Raw genomic sequence first — 22834 nt, 5'->3', positions numbered from 1 at the left:
GTTTCTCTGTCTCTTCTCTCTGTTCTCCCCTTTCTCTCCCTCTCTCAGCAGCCCTCTCCAGAAAGAACAGTCGCTTCAACCAGCATGAGTGTCAGATTGTGTACTAAATTTAGTGAAAGGCAGTGTGGCTGTTGTGTGATGGCAGCATGATGTGCTACAGCTAGTGGAAATACTCTAATTTCATTCCAAACCAATCCTAGCCTATTACAGATGAAGAGTCGGTTTGTCAACAAAGTTGTAATGAGGGTGAATGCTCAGTACTCCAGGCTCATCTAAAAACATGGCATCTCTAGTTCTGCTCTACAGGGAGGGGACAGAGGGAGACAGTGAGCAGAACTGGCAAGGCACTAAAGAGGCTTCACTGCGATTTAAAGGGATGTAATTAGTTATGAGTAATACGAGTACAGATATACAGTATGTCTGCAACCAAATAATGAATATTCTATAGCATTACAAAGGAGATACTTCACCCACCTTGCCATTGTGCACATACAATCATTATCTTTCTCTCTCTCTCTCTCTCTCTCTCAATTCAATTTCAATTCAATTTAAGTGCTTTACTGGCAAGGGAAACATATGTTAACATTGCCAAAGCAAGTGAAGTAGATAACAAACAAAAGTGAAATAAACAATAAAAATGAATGGTAAGCATTACACTCACAAAAGTTCCAAAAGATTAAAGACATTTCAAATGTCATATTATGTGCAAATAGTTAGTAAATAGTAAAATAAATAAACACAAATATGGCTTGTATTTACAATGGTGTTTGTTCTTCACTGGTTGCCCTTTTCTTGGGGCAACAGGTCACAAATCTTGCTGCTGTGATGCACACTGTGGTATTTCTCCCAATAGATATGGGAGTTTAGCAAAATTGGGTTTGTTTAAAAAAAGATTGTGGGTCTGTGTAATCTAAGGGAATTATGTCTCTCTAATATAGTCATACATTTAGCAGGAGGTTAGGAAGTGCAGCACAGTTTCCAACTCATTTTGCGGGCAGTGTGCACATAGCCTGTCTTCTCTTGCGAGCCAGGTCTGCCTACGGCGGCCTTTCTCAATAGCAAGGCTATCCTCACTGAGTCTGTACATAGTCAAAGCTTTCCTTAAGTTTGGGTCAGTTACAGTGGTCAGGTATTCTGCCACTGTGTACTCTCTGTTAAGGGCCAAATAGCATTCTAGTTTGCTCAGTTTTTTTGTTAATTCTTTCCAATGTGTCAAGTAATTATCTTTTTGTTTTCTCATGATTTGGTTGGGTCTAACTGTGTTGCTGTCCTGGGGCTCTGTGGGGCCTTTTGGTGTTTGTGAACATAGCCCCTCGACCAGCTTGCTTAGGGGACTCTTTTCCAGGTTCATCTCTCTGTAGGTGATGGCTTTGTTATGGAAGGTTTGGGAATTGCTTCCTTTTACGTGGTTGTAAAATTTAACAGCTCTTGTCTGGATTTTGATAATTAGCGGGTATCAGCCTAATTCTGCTCTGCATGCATATTTGGTGTTTTACAATGTACACTGAGGATATATTTGCAGAATTCTGCATGCAGAGTCTCAATTTGGTGTTTGTCCCACTTTGTGAATTCCTGGTTGGTGAGCGAACCCCAGACCTCACAATCATGAAGGGCAATGGGTTCTATAACTGATTCAAGTATTTTTAGCCAGACCCTAATTGGTATGTGGAATTTTATGCTCCTTTTGATGGCATAGAAGGCCCTTCTTGCCTTGTCTCTCAGATCGTTCGCAGCTTTGTGGAAGTTACCTGTGGCGCTGATGTTTAGGCCGAGGTATGTATCGTTTTTTGTGTGCTCAAGGGCAACAGTGTCTAGATGGAATTTATATTTGTGGTCCTGGCAACTAGACTTTTTCTGGAACCATTATTTATCTCTTACTGAGATCTACTGTCAGGGCCCAGGTCTGTCAGGGCCCAGGTCTGTTAGGGCCAAGGTCTGTCAGGGCCCAGGTCTGTCAGGGCCCAGGTCTGGCAGAATCTGTGCAGAAGATCTAGGTGCTGCTGTAGGCCCTCCTTGGTTGGTGACAGAACAAACAGTAGACATTTGACTTCAGATTCTTGTAGGGTGAGTCCGGGTGCTGCAGACTGTTCTAGTGCCCTCGCCAATTCGTTGATATATATGTTAAAGAGGGTGGGGCTTAAACTGCATCCCTGTCTCACCCCACACCCCTGTGGAAAGAAACGTGTGTTTTTTGTCAATTGTAACCGCACACTTGTTGTTTGTGTACACTGATTTAATAATGTCGTATGTTGTCCTGTTCACTCTCTCTTTTTCTCTCTCTCCATCTCACGTTCCTCTCTCTCTCTCTCGGATATTCTCTTACTGTTTGTGTGACATAATACCTTTAGAGTTAAGCTACAGTAAGGAGGCAGCAGAACAGTAAACGCTAAACTAATTCATATAACACCATCCTGATTTAACAAACCACAATGTCTTTCTATATGAATTACAGTCATTAAATGGCTGGGATTCAGAAGCGAGACAATCCTTCACACCTTGTCTGAAGGGCACCAGACAATTGAAATGTCAAGCACACAACACTTTAATCTCCCACAGTACGGTGGGTGGATTATTTCCCAAGTCTCTGTGGTTGATAAATGTCTTTCTCCTGGCTGGCCAGAGCGGAGCTTATCATTGGCTGGTGAATTTATGGTTGGTAGCCCTGTCTGTCCTGTCTGTCTTTAAGGCATATAGCTGTAATACGTGACCTTGTAGAGGAGGAGTGCAGGAGAGGGGAGGGAGACGGGGAAGAGGGCTCTGGCTAAGCCCTCCAATTAGAATATGGAAATATAATGTTACTGTATGGTGCATTGCTGCAATGTAGCTCGCGACGCTCACTGTGTACAGATATTATGGCACTGCTGCACTTTGTGTGTGCAGGCAATCCTGACACTGTGGTCTAGGCTATGTGAATATTCTGCACTACAAAAATTACTTGTAGATGTTATCGTATGGCAGTGCAGAGACTATTAGTGCTGAATGTGCACATACACTATATATACAAAAGGATGTGGACACCCTTTCAAATGAGTGGATTTGTCTATTTCAGCCACAACCGTTGCTGACAGGTGTATACAATTGAGCACACCGCCATGCAATCTCCATAGACAAACATTGTCAGTAGAATGGCCTTACTGAAGAGCACAGTGACTTTCAACATGGCACTGTCATAGAATGCCACCTTTCCAACAAGTCAGTTTGTCAAATTTCTGCTAGAGCTTCCCCGGTCAACTGTAAGTGATGATATTGTGAAGTGGAAACGTCTAGGAGCAACAGTGGCTCAGCCGTGAAGTGGTAGGCCACACAAGCTCACAGAATGAGACCGCAGAGTGCTGAAGCACGTAGCGCGTAAAAATGGTCCTCGGTTGCAACACTCACAACCGAGTTCCAACTTTTCTCTGGAAGCAACGTCAGCACAAGTACTGTTCATCATGAGTTCAAATTAGTGGATTTGGCTATTTCAGCCACAACCGTTGCTGACAGGTGTATAAAATTGAGCACACCGCCATGCAATCTCCATAGACAAACATTGGCAGTAGACTGGCACTACAAATGCATAGTGCCCACTGTAAAGTTTGGTGGAGGAGTACTAATGGTCTGGGGTTGTTTTTCATGGTTCCCACTAGGCCCCTTAGATCCAGTGAAGAGAAATCTTAACGCTACAGCATACAATTATATTCTAGACGATTCTGTGCTTCCAACTTTGTGGCAACAGTTTGGGGAATAACCTTTCCTGTTTCAGCATGACAACGCTCCGGTGTACAAAGCGAGGTCCATAAAGAAATGGTTTGTCAAGACCGGTGTGGAAGAACTTGACTGGCCTGCACAGAGCCCTGACCTCAAACCCATCAAACAGCTTTGGGATGATTTGGAACGTCAACTGCGAGCCAGGCCAAATCAGCCAACATCAGTGCCCGACCTCACTAATGCTCTTGTGGCTGAATGGAAGCAAGTCCCCGCAGCAACGTTCCAACATCTAGTGGGAAGCCTTCCCAGAGGAGTGGAGGCTGTTATAGCAGCAAAGGGGGGACCAACTCCATGCCCAACTTATTGCCCATGATTTTGTAATTAAATGTTGTCCATTTACTTTTGGTCATGTAGTATATTATGGACAATAAACAAAACATTATCAACTTCAGACTGAACATATTATGGGCGCTAAATGCTGAAATTTCGCTCAAGTCGATGCCCTCCACTTTATGCAGTTCTCCTCTCTAATCAAAGACTGGATACAATACATACTGTAGTTCAATATACATTTAAAATCTCATTATATGCTGCCCTCTACTTCACAAACTGATGGAGTAAAATACTATGTTGTTTTATAGTGCACAGCACCATGAGAAGCTGCTCCATACAACAGGTCACATTGGTCTGATCAATGCCTCCCTGACTTCCCTACATAGGTCAGTGTGACATTATTCATGTCTCAGTAGGAGGAACAGGTGGCTGGTGGGTCTGATTAAATGCCTGAGTATCACATCTCAATGTCAGGGTCAGACCAACACAACAAGGGGGTTTTGTAGCCGCAACCATGCGTGCCCTTGTCAAAGAAGGAACACCCCAAAGTACTAAAGCATGCCCACGCACACGCACACGTACACACACACACTGTTCCCTGCGCCCTTTTCCAATCATAATGAACTATAAATATATTTTTTTTTATTACAGTAAATCCGATAATATGTCTGGAACATGTCTTCCTGCTTATCCAGAGGACCAGATCTGTCTGCTAATTCTGATGGGACTACAGTACAGGACCATGACAGTGTGTCAGCCCGGTCTACTGGAACAGTCTCAAGTACCTGGTCAACACAATTGTAGTTGTGATGCAACACAAAGGGAGAAATTACATCATGCACATAAGCTAGACTGATTTTCCCATTTCCCCACAGAGAGAAAACACTCCGCCAATAACAACCAGGCGTATTACTATTAAACAGAGATACGCTGCTCTCTGTTGGCGTGTCCAAGGCCAGCTTTCCTCTGTTCTCTCAACACACATGCATTTTGTTTTAACTTTCCCATATAACTCTGTCATGTTATAACAACATTCTCCTGAATACTTTCACACCCCTAAACAGATTGTTTGAGACGACGCCACTTGGTTGCCACGGGAACTTTGTCACTTCTCTTTCTGTGGGACTCTTCTGAGGAAGAGAGGGACTACTTTCTCTGTTACAGAACATGCAGTCTATTTATAGCCAGCTGAGGCACTTGCAATGTTTAAATCATTAGTCGACACAATGATGTTCAATAAACCTTTTAGTTTCGCATTTCTAAGACAAAGATGAGCAGTGTTCATGGCAGTCTTAGATTCCTGCCCAGCATGCAACACTGAAGCACCCCATAGAGCTAATGGTGGCCTGACCTGATGGCAGAACGCCTCAGAAACATGAATAATATGGGCCATACACACAGTTAGCATGTGGTACAGACTGAATTCCACCAAAACGTTTCAGATTCTAGAGAGTGACCGTAAAATAAAACTCAACATACAGCATCTTTCAACACAGAATCCCAGGCCTGAGCCCTCTGATAACAGTCAAGAACAAGGCTCCAGCACAGCACACTACCGACACACTACCGTTCCCATTCACTAGAGTTTCAGTGGGCCACACGCTATAAAAAAAAGCACACATTGTGAAAGATGACTGTTTTCAGAAACATCAAAGGAAACTGTCCAAAGAATGTGGATCACAGAAGATGATCGTAATCATGTAGTAGGATGGTAACCAGAACATTCTCTGTGTCAGACAACCCATGATCCTCTCACACTCAACCCACCAGAGTCCCTGGCCTAACAGGCTGCATAGATACAGACAGTATAGAAGTCTCAGTTTGCTACAAGCTGGTGTGGGTCTTGCCCACCTACCCATTGCTGGAATCAGTGAGATTCATACTGTGTGGGAATTAGTATCTGTAAAACTACAGAAACAGTTCTATGCAAACTATGCATTAAAAACACCCAGCGTTATCGAGATATAACACAATGTGAGAAGACAATTCATCACCTGCATTTCCTGGTGTTGTTGCTATCACCCTGTGTGGTACACGAGGAGAGACCTTCAACCCTGCTCGGACCTGGTAGAATCTGGAGGGAGAAAACAATATAATACCTTCAGTTACTACACAGATGTAGGATCTAAATTTGAGCCAGTTTGCTACAGCGGGAAAATAATCCTGCAGCAACAGAAACTGTGAATTATATTGTGGATTATGATTAATGGACATTTTTTGAAGGGGGTTGATACATTTTACATTAGGGCAAATCAAGTCTGACATCTTAAAGTGGAAATCACAAATTTTAGCCGTCTTTTTAAAATGTCTGCAACAACAGGATGATCAAATTACCATAAACATCTGTACATAGCTACTACACACATACCGGCACTACTGTACACATCACTACACATTCCACACACATACTAATGCATATGAAACAAATGTTCAGAATGGAATGGAAAGAAATAGCTGGAAAGGCTAGTACTGTCCTGTTAAACACAACTGGTAAGGAATTGTACAAATGTACCTTAATTATTAATAAGGACAGGATCAAATGGCAATATATAATGCATTACTCATAATAATGCACATCCTTTCAGTTAGTCTGCTGCTGTCTGTGCTTGAAGGTCAACAGTAGTAGAGCTCTGTACAATAGCTGATAAAAACAGATATTATATACCTAATAATATCATTTGTAATTGTCTCTTGCATACTTGGTACTAGGGGTGTTAACCCTGGTGTCCTGGCTAAATTCCCAATCTGGCCACCTTATCACCGCCCAGCTTCCAATTGGCTCATTCCCCCCTTCTCCCCTGTAACTAGTCTCCAGGTCGTTGCTGTAAATGACAATGTGTTTTCAGTCAACTTACCTGGTAAAATAAGGGTTAAATATAACAACAACTCAAAATAGTATTATCATCCTGTCAATGCTGACATCCCCCATTCCCCCCCCCCCCAGCATTCCCCCGGTATCAGCAGGGTTTTAGTGAGGGACCACCTCTGGAAGATGGAGGCGTGACAGTGAAGATCACAGACATGGTATCAGCAGGGTTTTAGTGAGGGACCACCTCTGGAAGATGGAGGCGTGACAGTGAAGAGCACAGACATGGTATCAGCAGGGTTTTAGTGAGGGACCACCTCTGGAAGATGGAGGCGTGACAGTGAAGATCACAGACATGGTATCAGCAGGGTTTTAGTGAGGGACCACCTCTGGAAGATGGAGGCGTGACAGTGAAGAGCACAGACATGGTATCAGCAGGGTTTTAGTGAGGGACCACCTCTGGAAGATGGAGGCGTGACAGGGAAGATCACAGACATGGTATCAGCAGGGTTTTAGTGAGGGACCACCTCTGGAAGACGAAGGCGTGACAGTGAAGAGCACAGACATGGTATCAGCAGGGTTTTAGTGAGGGACCACCTCTGGAAGATGGAGGCGTGACAGTGAAGAGCACAGACATGGTATCAGCAGGGTTTTAGTGAGGGACCACCTCTGGAAGACGGAGGCGTGACAGTGAAGAGCACAGACATGGTATCAGCAGGGTTTTAGTGAGGGACCACCTCTGGAAGATGGAGGCGTGACAGTGAAGAGCACAGACATGGTATCAGCAGGGTTTTAGTGAGGGACCACCTCTGGAAGATGGAGGCGTGACAGTGAAGAGCACAGACATGGTATCAGCAGGGTTTTAGTGAGGGACCACCTCTGGAAGATGGAGGCGTGACAGTGAAGATCACAGACATGGTATCAGCAGGGTTTTAGTGAGGGACCACCTCTGGAAGATGGAAGCGTGACAGTGAAGAGCACAGACATGGTATCAGCAGGGTTTTAGTGAGGGACCACCTCTGGAAGATGGAGGCGTGACAGTGAAGAGCACAGACATGGTATCAGCAGGGTTTTAGTGAGGGACCACCTCTGGAAGATGGAGGCGTGACAGTGAAGAGCACAGACATGGTATCAGCAGGGTTTTAGTGAGGGACCACCTCTGGAAGATGGAGGCGTGACAGTGAAGATCACAGACATGGTATCAGCAGGGTTTTAGTGAGGGACCACCTCTGGAAGACGGAGGCGTGACAGTGAAGAGCACAGACATGGTATCAGCAGGGTTTTAGTGAGGGACCACCTCTGGAAGATGGAGGCGTGACAGTGAAGATCACAGACATGGTATCAGCAGGGTTTTAGTGAGGGACCACCTCTGGAAGATGGAGGCGTGACAGTGAAGAGCACAGACATGGTATCAGCAGGGTTTTAGTGAGGGACCACCTCTGGAAGATGGAGGCGTGACAGGGAAGATCACAGACATGGTATCAGCAGGGTTTTAGTGAGGGACCACCTCTGGAAGACGAAGGCGTGACAGTGAAGAGCACAGACATGGTATCAGCAGGGTTTTAGTGAGGGACCACCTCTGGAAGATGGAGGCGTGACAGTGAAGAGCACAGACATGGTATCAGCAGGGTTTTAGTGAGGGACCACCTCTGGAAGATGGAGGCGTGACAGTGAAGAGCACAGACATGGTATCAGCAGGGTTTTAGTGAGGGACCACCTCTGGAAGATGGAGGCGTGACAGGGAAGATCACAGACATGGTATCAGCAGGGTTTTAGTGAGGGACCACCTCTGGAAGACGAAGGCGTGACAGTGAAGAGCACAGACATGGTATCAGCAGGGTTTTAGTGAGGGACCACCTCTGGAAGATGGAGGCGTGACAGTGAAGAGCACAGACATGGTATCAGCAGGGTTTTAGTGAGGGACCACCTCTGGAAGACGGAGGCGTGACAGTGAAGAGCACAGACATGGTATCAGCAGGGTTTTAGTGAGGGACCACCTCTGGAAGATGGAGGCGTGACAGTGAAGAGCACAGACATGGTATCAGCAGGGTTTTAGTGAGGGACCACCTCTGGAAGATGGAGGCGTGACAGTGAAGAGCACAGACATGGTATCAGCAGGGTTTTAGTGAGGGACCACCTCTGGAAGATGGAGGCGTGACAGTGAAGATCACAGACATGGTATCAGCAGGGTTTTAGTGAGGGACCACCTCTGGAAGATGGAAGCGTGACAGTGAAGAGCACAGACATGGTATCAGCAGGGTTTTAGTGAGGGACCACCTCTGGAAGATGGAGGCGTGACAGTGAAGAGCACAGACATGGTATCAGCAGGGTTTTAGTGAGGGACCACCTCTGGAAGATGGAGGCGTGACAGTGAAGAGCACAGACATGGTATCAGCAGGGTTTTAGTGAGGGACCACCTCTGGAAGATGGAGGCGTGACAGTGAAGATCACAGACATGGTATCAGCAGGGTTTTAGTGAGGGACCACCTCTGGAAGATGGAGGCGTGACAGTGAAGAGCACAGACATGGTATCAGCAGGGTTTTAGTGAGGGACCACCTCTGGAAGATGGAGGCGTGACAGTGAAGAGCACGGATTAGGTTTTTAAGGTTGATAAATAAATAAGGGTAGAGTCATCGCTAGGGAGAAGCTTAACGCAGGTGAGAGCGCAACTGCACACAACGCAGGGCCTGTTTACGGTTTAGAGTCCGAGTGTACTGTAGAAAAAACATGACAGAGAGAAGCGGGGGATGTGGATACGATATTCAATATACCTGTAGTCTGTCTTGATATCATGCACTGCACCATTATGACATTTGAACACATTTCCAACAAAAACAACAGCGGAAACATTCGGTCATTGTGGCGTTGTCCCTGCTGCTAGTTAGAACGCCATCAACAGATAAACACTTTGAATGGAGACAAGCTCCTAGAAACTACAGACAGGATTATTAATCAAACCAGATTATAACACCAAGAGCAACGTTAGAAGCGACTAATTCACCCTCCATTAAACTAGAAGGCCTGCGCTGCTCTTATCACCATCTCCTGGTTTAAACATCAAACAAAGACTTCCGTTTAATGCAAGAACTCCTCTATAGGGTTTGTATAAAACTTACAAGTGAATGGCTTTTTCAGGGTACAATTCTCCTGAACTCACAATAGCAAATCACAGTGTTATCTTGACACCAGCAGTCACTTGGACTCTCTAACTCTCTGTCTCGCTGTTCTGTGCTCCCGTCAGACCTACTCCCTCCTTGTTGCTGTTCGGAGCAGAAACATGGCAGACACTGCAATCCATGAAAAACTCTCATATTAGTGCACTCAGGTTTAGCTAAGGATTATAACATCCCCCTCTGTCCTGTTTGGACCCAGGAAAATCTAATCTGGGTAAGGATGACCTTCCCGTCAGCCAGTGTCACAACCCAGAGGCTAGCCATATGGCAGATCACAATCTCTCAGTAGATACACTGTGTCTGTGGGGCATAAAGATGACCCTATTCTTCATCATGTCTGTGTCCCAGATAGCACCCTATTCCCTATGTAGAGCACTCACATCTGTCCTCAGACACATCCTACCGTGCAGCATGAAGATGACCCTTTTCTAAATCATAACTGTCCGTTTTAGCGTTACCATTAAGACTGCGGCAGCAGTGGGAATGAATATGAACTATGAAACAGCCGGAGACTGTCAGACTGTAGTTTGAACCCAAGTCTCCTACATGCCACAGGAATGTGTTAGCCCTCGGAGTTAAAGCCTAACTAATAGCCCGGGGAGCTGACCCAAGTCTTCAGGTCACAAGGCAAGGTTACTCATCACAGCATGGTTCACCGGTCCACCTCCGTTACACTCACCCTCTCTGGAAGAGATCCACATTGTGAAACTTGTGCAGCTCTACAGAAAACTCCAACGTCCCCTGTACTTCAGACATGATATGTTCCAGGTCATCCCCTGCAGAGAGGAAATATAGTATATCAATCAATATAAGGTGCAGTTCTTTACAGTTATACGATGCAGTTATTTACAGTTATAAGGTGAAGTTATTTACAGTTATTAAGGTGCAGTTATTTACAGTTATAAGGTGCAGTTATTTACAGTTATTAAGGTGCAGTTATTTACAGTTAGAAGGTGCAGTTATTTACAGTTATATAATGCAGTTATTTACAGTTATAAGGGTTCTGTTATTTACAGTTATACGGTGCCGTTATTTACAGTTATACGGTGCAGTTATAAGGTGCCGTTATTTACAGTTATTAAGGTGCAGTTATTTACAGTTATATAATGCAGTTATTTACAGTTATAAGGGTTCTGTTATTTACAGTTATTACGGTGCCGTTATTTACAGTTATACGGTGCAGTTATAAGGTGCCGTTATTTACAGTTATTAAGGTGCAGTTATTTACAGTTATTAAGGTGCCGTTATTTACAGTTATTAAGGTGCAGTTATTTACAGTTATTAAGGTGCCGTTATTTACAGTTATACGGTGCAGTTATAAGGTGCAGTTATTTACAGTTATTAAGGTGCAGTTATTTACAGTTATTAAGGTGCCGTTATTTACAGTTATACGGTGCCGTTATTTACAGTTATACGGTGCAGTTATAAGGTGCCGTTATTTACAGTTATTAAGGTGCAGTTATTTACAGTTATTAAGGTGCCGTTATTTACAGTTATACGGTGCCGTTATTTACAGTTATACGGTGCAGTTATAAGGTGCAGTTATTTACAGTTATTAAGGTGCAGTTATTTACAGTTATACGGTGCCGTTATTTACAGTTATACGGTGCAGTTATAAGGTGCAGTTATTTACAGTTATTAAGGTGCAGTTATTTACAGTTATTAAGGTGCCGTTATTTACAGTTATTAAGGTGCAGTTATTTACAGTTATTAAGGTGCAGTTATTTACAGTTATTAAGGTGCAGTTATTTACAGTTATACAATGCAGTTATTTACAGTTACTTACAGTATTTCAAGACCTGAGAAAGACCCAAGGGGTCAAAATGTTGTCACAAAAGACATACATGGTATTGCAGTGTGAGGAACACACTGGAAAATGCTCTATTGCACTAGCCCCATTGTTTTATGATTGTAGTGACAAAGCCAGCAGTACCTTCATGATTCATCAGTGAATTTATGGCCCAGTAAGCATCCTTTCACAAGAAAAGGCATGCACAAGGAATCAAAATCGAATCCAACTATGACATTTATCACCTAATCATTGAACACAGTAATTTGTCTTCTTCACTGTAGAGCTTCTGTGACCTCAGGTCTCACAGTGAGAAGCAAACTGGCATTTAGGGAGGTAACCCCAGACTGGATATAGAAGCACCTATATATATATACACATATATACACATATATATATATATATATATACACACACACACACACACACACACACACACACACACACACACACACACACACACACACACACACACACACACCCTCCTCCACCATGGTTTCTATTTAGACAAACAATGAGTCACTCAGGAAGCGTTTGCCTTGATCCTTCCATCTCCCAGGATGCTATTCACAGAGTCAACAGGCACCTTGACTGCATTCAACCTCAGCATGGAAATTGAGATGAATGGAGAGACACCCGGGATGAAGTTTTAGAAAAAGGATATAAATTGATGGGACGTCTCCTGCTCTACAGTACATGGGAAAGTGTCGACTCACAATCTAAGCGTCTTCCCATTCACTCCTCAATGTGTTTTCTAATCATAATGATGCCATGTTGTAGACTGTGTCACTTTGACACATTCCCATTTACATGTTCGTCCTTCAGCGGATGCTCTTATCCAGAGCGACTTACACTTTGATCAGCTAAAGGTTGATAAATCAACCACACATCGCAGCCATTAAGAAGGAAATCTAGCCTTTCTCTCAATGACGACATCACTCTCTCGAGTGCCTTTTATCATGATAATAGTAAGAGCAGTTAGCAATAGCATGGGTAAGTGTGTTACTGCCATGCATTACTACAGTATGGTAGCAACCCTTGTGTTTATTGTCTCTGTTTTGATTTAAAGCCCAGATGCTGACGTGTTCAACCTCTACTGTACTAACGAGTCACAGTTATTAAACATTCAGCTTGTTTGATCCCCATTTAATAACTCTACCAAATATAGTATCAAAAGATATGCCATTTAGTGGACAGTCAGGCGTGCATACATTTAACATAAGGGGAATCAAACCCACAACCCTCCAACTGGACCGATGAGGCCCCATTAAACCACAGCTTAGCCACCACGCCTGTAGGACATCACCTATCAATAAAGCTACACAATGAAAATAAAACATACTGCATCGCATGTGATCTGCATTCAAATCAACTTCCAAAAACCATGCAAAAAGCTTGTTTTCCCCCTTCAAGGGGGTCGAACGATCATGTTGTTATCCGTGATCCCTTCGTTTTCATGTGTCTTTGAAGCTAGAAGAGTGTATAACAACCATGCGTAATATGCCGTCCCCATTATGCCAAATCCTAGAGCTGTAAAAGCAGTAAAACACCCTTAACGCCACTATCTTGACAATGTTTCTGCATAAAAATGGCAGGATGCAGGTTAGCGTTATAAAGTAACTAAACAATTTGTCTGTATCTTCTCGCTGAAAAAAGGAACTTTGGCTTTCAAACTTTTTGAATGTGATTCAGATTCAGAACCCCAGGCCTAGAAGATGCTGCTCTATTTAAAAGGCAGAGGCTGAGAAACACAATAACAAAGCCTCCTCCTGTACTGTGTGGTTCGTTATCCCGCTGCTGATGAAAACCGCCTACAGGGAGGGAAGAAATATGTGACACAGCGTTGCTGCCTTCTGCACGGCATTACTTTTTCTGTCACATTGACATGTAAGGGGGCAGGCAGGCAGACACACACACACACACACACACACACACACACACACACACACACACACACACACACACACACACACACACACACACACACACACACACACACACGTGCACACACATGCACATGCACACTCCCCTGACGAAACTGGCTACTTTAATAAAGGTTATGAAAAGGTGCTGAGGTTTGTGCTGTGCCAGTCCGTGGGTCATATTAACAGTGACCCGTCCTGACACAGAGCCTGACCCAGCAGCCTCAGACAGTTGTTGGTGGGAGAGGAGCACCCTCTTTGGAAAGGGAACCCTAAAGAGTTCAACCTGGAATCAAAAAGAGTTCCTCAAGGGATTATCCTATGAGGACAGCCAAAAACCCCTTTTAGGTTCTAGATAGCACTTTTTTATAACACAATGGAAAATGCATAATGTATTTGGTTAAGTCTAATTTTTCTCACGTTTCGCTTGAGCCCAGTTCTAGTCAGCTGTTGTCAGGTGTATCTCATTGAGTCAAAAGCAAGAGCTCTGCATTTCCCTCACTCTGACTGGGATATACAGGCTAGAGCTGGGACTGAACACTGTGTGCCTTACAGAAACACAGGCGGATGCATATCATTCAATCTCTCTCTCTCTCCCTCTCCCCCTCTCTCTCTCTCTCTCTGTATCTGTCTCTCTCTCTGTCTCTCTCTCTCTCTCTCTCTCTCTCTCTCTCTCTCTCTCTCCCTCTCTCTCTCTCTCTCTCTCTGTCTCTCTCTCTGTCTCTCTCTCTCTGTCTCACTCTGTCTCTCTGTCTCTCTCTCTGTCTCTCTGTCTATCTCTGTCTATCTCTCTCTCTCTCTCTCTCTCTCTCTCTCTCTCCCTCTCCCTCTCTCTCTCTCTCTCTGTCTCTCTCTCTCTCTCACACACACACACTCCCAGTGTAACCGCTAGATCATGTTCACTGCCAGCAGAAGTACTGTATATAGCGGAGGCTGGATTCTCTCCCCTGGTTATCAACCTCAGCAATAGGTCACAGGCAACGTCTCTACACACCATATAATTACATAGAACTTTGATAGGATCCCTGTGATCCACACACACAAACAGTTTCAAGGGTATTACATGTCTACAATCATTTCCTTATTTCTACTGAGCTCGTCTGTTTGCGCTGATGATGATGATGATGACGACGACAACGATACTAATGATGATGTCGATGATGATGATGAAAAAAGGACCTTACCACCTCGTCTCTACCACTCTGTTGAGCCATCAGCTTCCATTTCAAAGTTTACTGTTGACGTGGAAAAGACTGCTGACACTATAGCAGCGTGTTAGTCACTATAGCAATAGAAGAGATGTGTGAGCCTGCTTGCACAGAGTGTGCATTGAACCATAGAATAGAACAGGTGCTGCTAGATTCTGCCATTGTCACATTGTCCCTGACCTGCACTTCTCCAGCTGGGTCAATTGCTCTGGCCTTGTCTCACCTGATCTCTCCTTTTAATCAAAATTACTTCTTTATAGTCAGTTAAATTAAGCTTACTGTATGTACGAGATAAGCCAGATAGATTGTTGCTATGTGTACAACTCAGACCCTCTGTGATTCAAAGATACCTTCACTTACACTGTAACTCAAGTGTTAGTCTAGACAGAATACTAGGACCTGCAGATTGTTGTCCAGTATGATCTTCATAATTTACCATGCTAGTAGCTGATGGGGATGCTCTGAAGTCCAATTACAATAGGCCCTCTAATGTGCTGCTGCTTGTGGCCATATCCTACCGTTCTGATGAGCTAGCTGATAAAAATCATTAAACTCTAATCATGACAAAGTGCCACCTGCTTGGGTTACAGACACTATTTCAGATGAGTAAGTAATGCTGAGTGCTATTACAGTACTGAAGCTGGGGCTCTATGAGGCTATTACAGGTTACACTACTGAGGCTGGGGCTCTATGAGGCTATTACAGGTTACACTACTGAGGCTGGGAATCTATGAGTCTATTACAGGTTACACTACTGAGGCTGGGGCTCTATGAGGCTATTACAGGTTACACTACTGCGGCTGGGGCTCTATGAGGCTATTACAGGTTATACTACTGAGGCTGGGGCTCTATGAGGCTATTACAGGTTACACTACTGAGGCTGGGGCTCTATGAGGCTATTACAGGTTATACTACTGAGGCTGGGGCTCTATGAGGCTATTACAGGTTACACTACTGAGGCTGGGGCTCTATGAGGCTATTACAGGTTATACTACTGAGGCTGGGGCTCTATGAGGCTATTACAGGTTACACTACTGCGGCTGGGGCTCTATGAGGCTATTACAGGTTATACTACTGAGGCTGGGGCTCTATGAGGCTATTACAGGTTACACTACTGAGGCTGGGGCTCTATGAGGCTATTACAGGTTACACTACTGAGGCTGGGGCTCTATGAGGCTATTACAGGTTACACTACTGAGGCTGGGACTCTATGAGTCTATTACAGGTTACACTACTGAGGCTGGGACTCTATGAGTCTATTACAGGTTACACTACTGAGGCTGGGGCTCTATGAGGCTATTACAGGTTACACTACTGAGGCTGGGGCTCTATGAGGCTATTACAGGTTATACTACTGAAGCTGGGGCTCTATGAGGCTATTACAGGTTACACTACTGAGGCTGGGGCTCTATGAGGCTATTACAGGTTACACTACTGAGGCTGGGGCTCTATGAGGCTATTACAGGTTACACTACTGAGGCTGGGACTCTATGAGTCTATTACAGGTTACACTACTGAGACTGGGGCTCTATGAGGCTATTACAGGTTACACTACTGAGGCTGGGGCTCTATGAGGCTATTACAGGTTATACTACTGAAGCTGGGGCTCTATGAGGCTATTACAGGTTACACTACTGAGGCTGGGGCTCTATGAGGCTATTACAGGTTACACTACTGAGGCTGGGGCTCTATGAGGCTATTACAGGTTACACTACTGAGGCTGGGGCTCTATGAGGCTATTACAGGTTATACTACTGAGGCTGGGGCTCTATGAGGCTATTACAGGTTACACTACTGCGGCTGGGGCTCTATGAGGCTATTACAGGTTATACTACTGAGGCTGGGGCTCTATGAGGCTATTACAGGTTACACTACTGAGGCTGAGGCTCTATGAGGCTATTACAGGTTACACTACTGAGGCTGGGGCTCTATGAGGCTATTACAGGTTACACTACTGAGGCTGGGGCTCTATGAGGCTATTACAGGTTATACTACTGAAGCTGGGGCTCTATGAGGCTATTACAGGTTACACTACTGAGGCTGGGGCTCTATGAGGCTATTACAGGTTACACTACTGAGGCTGGGGCTCTATGAGGCTATTACAGGTTACACTACTGAGGCTGGGGCTCTATGAGGCTATTACAGGTTATACTACTGAGGCTGGGGCTCTATGAGGCTATTACAGGTTACACTACTGCGGCTGGGGCTCTATGAGGCTATTACAGGTTATACTACTGAGGCTGGGGCTCTATGAGGCTATTACAGGTTACACTACTGAGGCTGAGGCTCTATGAGGCTATTACAGGTTACACTACTGAGGCTGGGGCTCTATGAGGCTATTACAGGTTACACTACTGAGGCTGGGGCTCTATGAGGCTATTACAGGTTATACTACTGAGGCTGGGGCTCTATGAGGCTATTACAGGTTACACTACTGCGGCTGGGGCTCTATGAGGCTATTACAGGTTATACTACTGAGGCTGGGGCTCTATGAGGCTATTACAGGTTACACTACTGAGGCTGGGGCTCTATGAGGCTATTACAGGTTACACTACTGAGGCTGGGGCTCTATGAGTCTATTACAGGTTACACTACTGAGGCTGGGGCTCTATGAGGCTATTACAGGTTACACTACTGAGGCTGGGGCTCTATGAGGCTATTACAGGTTATACTACTGAAGCTGGTGCTCTATGAGGCTATTACAGGTTACACTACTGAGGCTGGGGCTCTATGAGGCTATTACAGGTTACACTACTGAGGCTGGGGCTCTATGAGGCTATTACAGGTTACACTACTGAGGCTGGGGCTCTATGAGGCTATTACAGGTTACACTACTGAGGCTGGGGCTCTATGAGGCTATTACAGGTTATACTACTGAGGCTGGGGCTCTATGAGGCTATTACAGGTTACACTACTGAGGCTGGGGCTCTATGAGGCTATTACAGGTTACACTACTGAGGCTGGGACTCTATGAGTCTATTACAGGTTACACTACTGAGGCTGGGACTCTATGAGTCTATTACAGGTTACACTACTGAGTCTGGGGCTCTATGAGGCTATTACAGGTTACACTACTGAGGCTGGGAATCTATGAGGTTATTACAGGTTAAACTACTGAGGCTGGGGCTCTATGAGGCTATTACAGGTTACACTACTGAGGCTGGGGCTCTATGAGGCTATTACAGGTTACACTACTGAGGCTGGGACTCTATGAGGCTATTACAGGTTACACTACTGAGGCTGGGGCTCTATGAGTCTATTACAGGTTACACTACTGAGGCTGGGGCTCTATGGGGGGGACTTGAGTTGGTCACCACTAATCTCTCAACCACAACAAGCAAAACAAGCCCCTGGCTCTTCTCTCCCTGAACTTGCTTGTATGTTAATCTGGCAAATAGACTTGCATTTTAGTAACTGAAATAAAGACAAAACCCAGTACAGTCTTAACATTTTCTTACATAAACCTACAAGTAGTTGGTAGACCTGAAATGGTCTAGAAAGAACATCCGCACTCAAAACATTGATTCAAATGTTCTTCCTCGCCACAATGCTGAGACTTCAGAGTCTGCAGGTAGGCTACCTTCTCTGCTTCTACTTCTGGCATCACAGTATAACACATACACTACATGACCAAAAGTATGTGGACATCTTTTCGTAGAACATCTCATTCCAAAATCATGGGCATTAATATGGAGCTGCTGCTACAACAGCCTCCACTCTCCTGGGAAGGCTTCCCACTAGATGTTGGAACATTGCTGCGGGGACTTGCTTCCATTCAGCCACAAGAAAATTAGTGAGGTCGGGCACTGATGTTGGGCGACTAGGCCTGGCTCGCAGTCGGCATTCCAATTCATCCCAAAGGTGTTTGATGGGGTTGAGGTCAGGGCTCTGTGCAGGCCAGTCAAGTTCTTCCACACTGATCTCAACAAACCATTTCTTTATGGAGCTCGCATTGTGCACGGGGGCATTGTCATGCTGAAACAGGAAAGGGCATTCCCCAAACTGTTGCCACAAAGGTGGAAGCATAGAATCGTCTAGAATATAATTTTATGCTGTAGTGTTAAGATTTTCCTTCACTGGAACTAAGGGGCCTAGCGGGAACAATGAAAAACAACTCCAGACCATTAGTCCTCCTCCACCAAACTTTACAGTTGGCACTATGCATTCAGGTACATAGCGTTCTCCTGGCATCTGCCAAACCCAGATTAGTCCGTCGGACTTCCAGATGGTGGGGCGTGATTCATCCCACCAGAGAACACGTTTCCACTACTCAAGAGTTCAATGGCGGCAAGCTTTACACAACTCCAGCCCACACTTAGGCGTGTGTGCGGCTGCTCGGCCATGGAAACCCATTTCATGAAGCTCCCAACAGTAATTGTGCTGACGTTGCTTCCAGAGGCAGTTTGGAACTCGGTATTGAGTGTTGCAAATTAGGACAGGCGATTTTTATGCGCTACGCGCCTCAGCACTCGGTTGTCCCGTTCTGTGGGCTTGTGTGGCCTACCACTTCGCGGCTGAGCCGTTGTTGCTCCTAGACGTTTCCACTTCACAACAACAGCACTTACAGATGACCGGTGCAGCTCCAGCAGGGCATTTGACGAACTGACTTGTTGGAAAGGTGGCATCCTATGACGGTGCCACGTTGAAAGTCACTGAACTCTTCAGTAAGGCCATTCTACTGCAAGGTTTGTCTATGGAGATTGCATTGCTGTGTGTTTGATTTTATACACAACAGTTGTGGCTGAAATAGCCGAATCCACAAATCTCAGGATCAGAGGGGGATATTACTCAGAGTGTAGCAGCCTATGGTTGCTACTTGCCTATATTTGGAGTGAGTATTTGGAGAGGCATAACTGAGACAACGGGCCAAGCGTAGGTGTAATCATAGCACAGTCACAGTGCCATGACAACCGGTTAAATGTTTACACACCATCGTCACATGACAGGAAATTAATCTCACACATTCCCCTTATAATTAACCCTCATCTCATGGGTCAGGCTACAATGAAAGGCAAAGACACCATCCCTTCGAATAAATACAACCAACTGGAATAAAACGACATCAGCCAGCAGAAAAGACACTCCAGTACACTGGTATCCTTATATGCCACACAATAAATTAAATAGCTATTTTCTTGGATTTAAGACCCATTAGCCTAAACGTATTGCTGAGTTACAAGAATACCAGCAGGCCAACACTGGAGTTGTGCACTAATCTGTCTCTCCATGCACCGACTGGAACTAGGCTATATGAGATGCATGAACTACCCGCTTCTTAAAGGAAAACTGTATTTTGGTATTTGTTTCAATAGTCCTTTGTTGACATAGTCCCAAAATGTGTTGCTTGTCAGTACTCAAGTTTTCAACATATGTAACTTTCAAAATTACAGAAGTTATCCCCCGTATTATGCATTTTGCATCTTGGGGCAATATCAACAATGGACTAATGAAACAATGGACGAATAAATGCCACCATCCTGATAAATAAAGCACCTAGTAAGGAAAGGAGCTGAAGGGCACAGACGTGATACAGAGAGAGTCTGACTGACTGTGTAAAGGAGAGAGAGGATTATGTAAATCATGTGATAGTGAACTATGTGCCAAGTTCTTCGAAGGACATTAGCTACTGTAGAAATACTTAGTTTAGATCAGTCACACATACATTTGAGGAAGGGTGGAGAGTGGGTGGGGGTTGCAGTGACTTGTTCTGTGCTGATAACATGATCTAGTATTCATCCCATGGCTCTAATATACACTGCTCAAAAAAATAAAGGGAACACTTAAACAACACAATGTAACTCCAAGTCAATCACACTTCTGTGAAATCAAAATGTCCACTTAGGAAGCAACACTGATTGACAATAAATTCCACATGCTGTTGTGCAAATGGAATAGACAACAGGTGGACATTATAGGCAATTAGCAAGAAACCCCCAATAAAGGAGTGGTTCTGCAGGTGGTGACCACAGACCACTTCTCAGTTCCTATGCTTCCTGGCTGGTGTTTTGCTCACTTTTGAATGCTGGCGGTGCTTTCACTCTAGCGGTAGCATGAGACGGAGTCTACAACCCACACAAGTGGCTCAGGTAGTGCAGCTCATCCAGGATGTCACATCGATGCGAGCTGTGGCAAGAAGGTTTGCTGTGTCTGTCAGCGTAGTGTCCAGAGCATGGAGGCACTACCAGGAGACAGGCCAGTACATCAGGAGACGTGGAGGAGACCGTAGGAGGGCAACAACCCAGCAGCAGGACCGATACCTCCACCTTTGTGCAAGGAGGAGCAGGAGGAGCACTGCCAGAGCCCTGCAAAATGACCTCCAGCAGGCCACAAATGTGCATGTGTCTGCTCAAACGGTCAGAAACAGACTCCATGAGGGTGGTATGAGGGCCCGACGTCCACAGGTGGGGGTTGTTCTTACAGCCCAACACCGTGCAGGACGTTTGGCATTTGCCAGAGAACACCAAGATTGGCAAATTCGCCACTGGCGCCCTGTGCTCTTCACAGATGAAAGCAGGTTCACACTGAGCCCATGTGACAGACGTGACAGAGTCTGGAGACGCCGTGGAGAACGTTCTGCTGCCTGCAACATCCTCCAGCATGACCGGTTTGGCGGTGGGTCAGTCATGGTGTGGGGTGGCATTTCTTTGGGGGGCCGCACAGCCCTCCATGTGCTCGCCAGAGGTAGCCTGACTGCCATTAGGTACTGAGATGAGATCCTCAGACCCCTTGTGAGACCATATGCTGGTGCGGTTGGCTCTCTGGGTTCCTCCTAATGCAAGACAATGCTAGACCTCATGTGGCTCAGCAGTTCCTGCAAGAGAAAGGCATTGATGCTATGGACCGTTCCCCAGACCTGAATCCAATTGAGCACATCTGGGACATCATGTCTCGCTCCATCCACCAACGCCATGTTGCACCACAGACTGTCCAGGAGCATGCCCAGGCGTTGTAGGGAGGTCATACAGGCATGTGGACGCCACACACACTACTGAGCCTCATTTTGACTTGTTTTAAGGACATTACATCAAAGTTGGATCAGCCTGTAGTGTGGTTTTCCACTTTAATTTTGAGTGTGACTCCAAATCCAGACCTCCATGGGTTGATAAATTTGATTTCCATTGATCATTTTTGTGTGATTTTGTTGTCAGCACATTCAACTATGTAAAGAAAAAAGTATTTCATTCATTTTGATCTAGGATGTGTTATTTTAGTGTTCCCTTTATTTTTTTGAGCAGTGTAATATATAATAGCAATTCACCTCATCAAGTCATCCAACTAGCCAAGGAACATAACATTGGTGTGACCTGTGTGCTATTGGTACAGTGGTGCGGCAGGTAGCCTAGTCGTTAGAGCGTTGGGCCAGTAACCGAAAGGTTGCTAGATTCAATCCCCGAGCTGACAAGGTAAAAATCTGTCGTTCTGCCCCTAAACAAGGCAGTCAACCCACTGTTCCTAGACCGTCATTGTAAATAAGAATTTGTTCTTAACTGACTTGCCTAGTTAAATAAAATGTTTTAAAAAAGGTTAAAGGTTAAAAGGTTAAATAAAATGTTTTAAAAAAACAGTGGTTGGGGCTGTTCGTATAGTGGTTGGGGCTGTTCGTATAGTGGTTGGAGCTGTTGATACAGTGGTTGGGGCTGTTGATACAGTGGTCGGGGCTGTTGATACAGTGGTTGGGGCTGTTGATACAGTGGTTGGGGCTGTTGATACAGCGGTCGGGGCTGTTGATACAGTGGTCGGGGCTGTTGAAACAGTGGTCGGGGCTGTTGATACAGTGGTTGGGGATGTTCGTACAGTGGTTGTGGCTGTTGATACAGTGGTTGGGGCTGTTGATACAGTGGTTGGGGCTGTTCATACAGTCGTTGGGGCTGTTGATACAATGGTCGGGCTGTTGATACAGTGGTTGGGGCTGTTG

The 22834-nt window shown here is 45.1% G+C and overlaps 1 protein-coding gene across 1 annotated transcript in view; it reads right to left on the bottom strand.

The window, feature by feature from the left end:
- Positions 1-22834, bottom strand: part of LOC110489415 (protein FAM135B) — a 58356-nt gene that overhangs the window by 31259 nt on the left and 4263 nt on the right. The window contains exons 2-3 of the mRNA XM_036971567.2: positions 10680-10776; positions 6015-6094 (exon numbers count right to left, since the gene is read on the bottom strand). Of these exons, the coding sequence (XP_036827462.2) occupies positions 6015-6094; positions 10680-10756 (157 nt within the window). The 5' untranslated portion in view covers positions 10757-10776. The remainder of the gene's footprint in view (positions 1-6014; positions 6095-10679; positions 10777-22834) is intronic.

The sequence above is a fragment of the Oncorhynchus mykiss genome, chromosome 30 (genome assembly GCF_057628025.1).
Source record: "Oncorhynchus mykiss isolate SJ-2025 chromosome 30, ASM5762802v1, whole genome shotgun sequence".
NCBI lineage: Eukaryota > Metazoa > Chordata > Actinopteri > Salmoniformes > Salmonidae > Oncorhynchus > Oncorhynchus mykiss.
The sequence above is the reverse complement of the archived record's forward strand: the minus strand, read 5'-3'. Positions and strand labels throughout refer to the sequence as shown.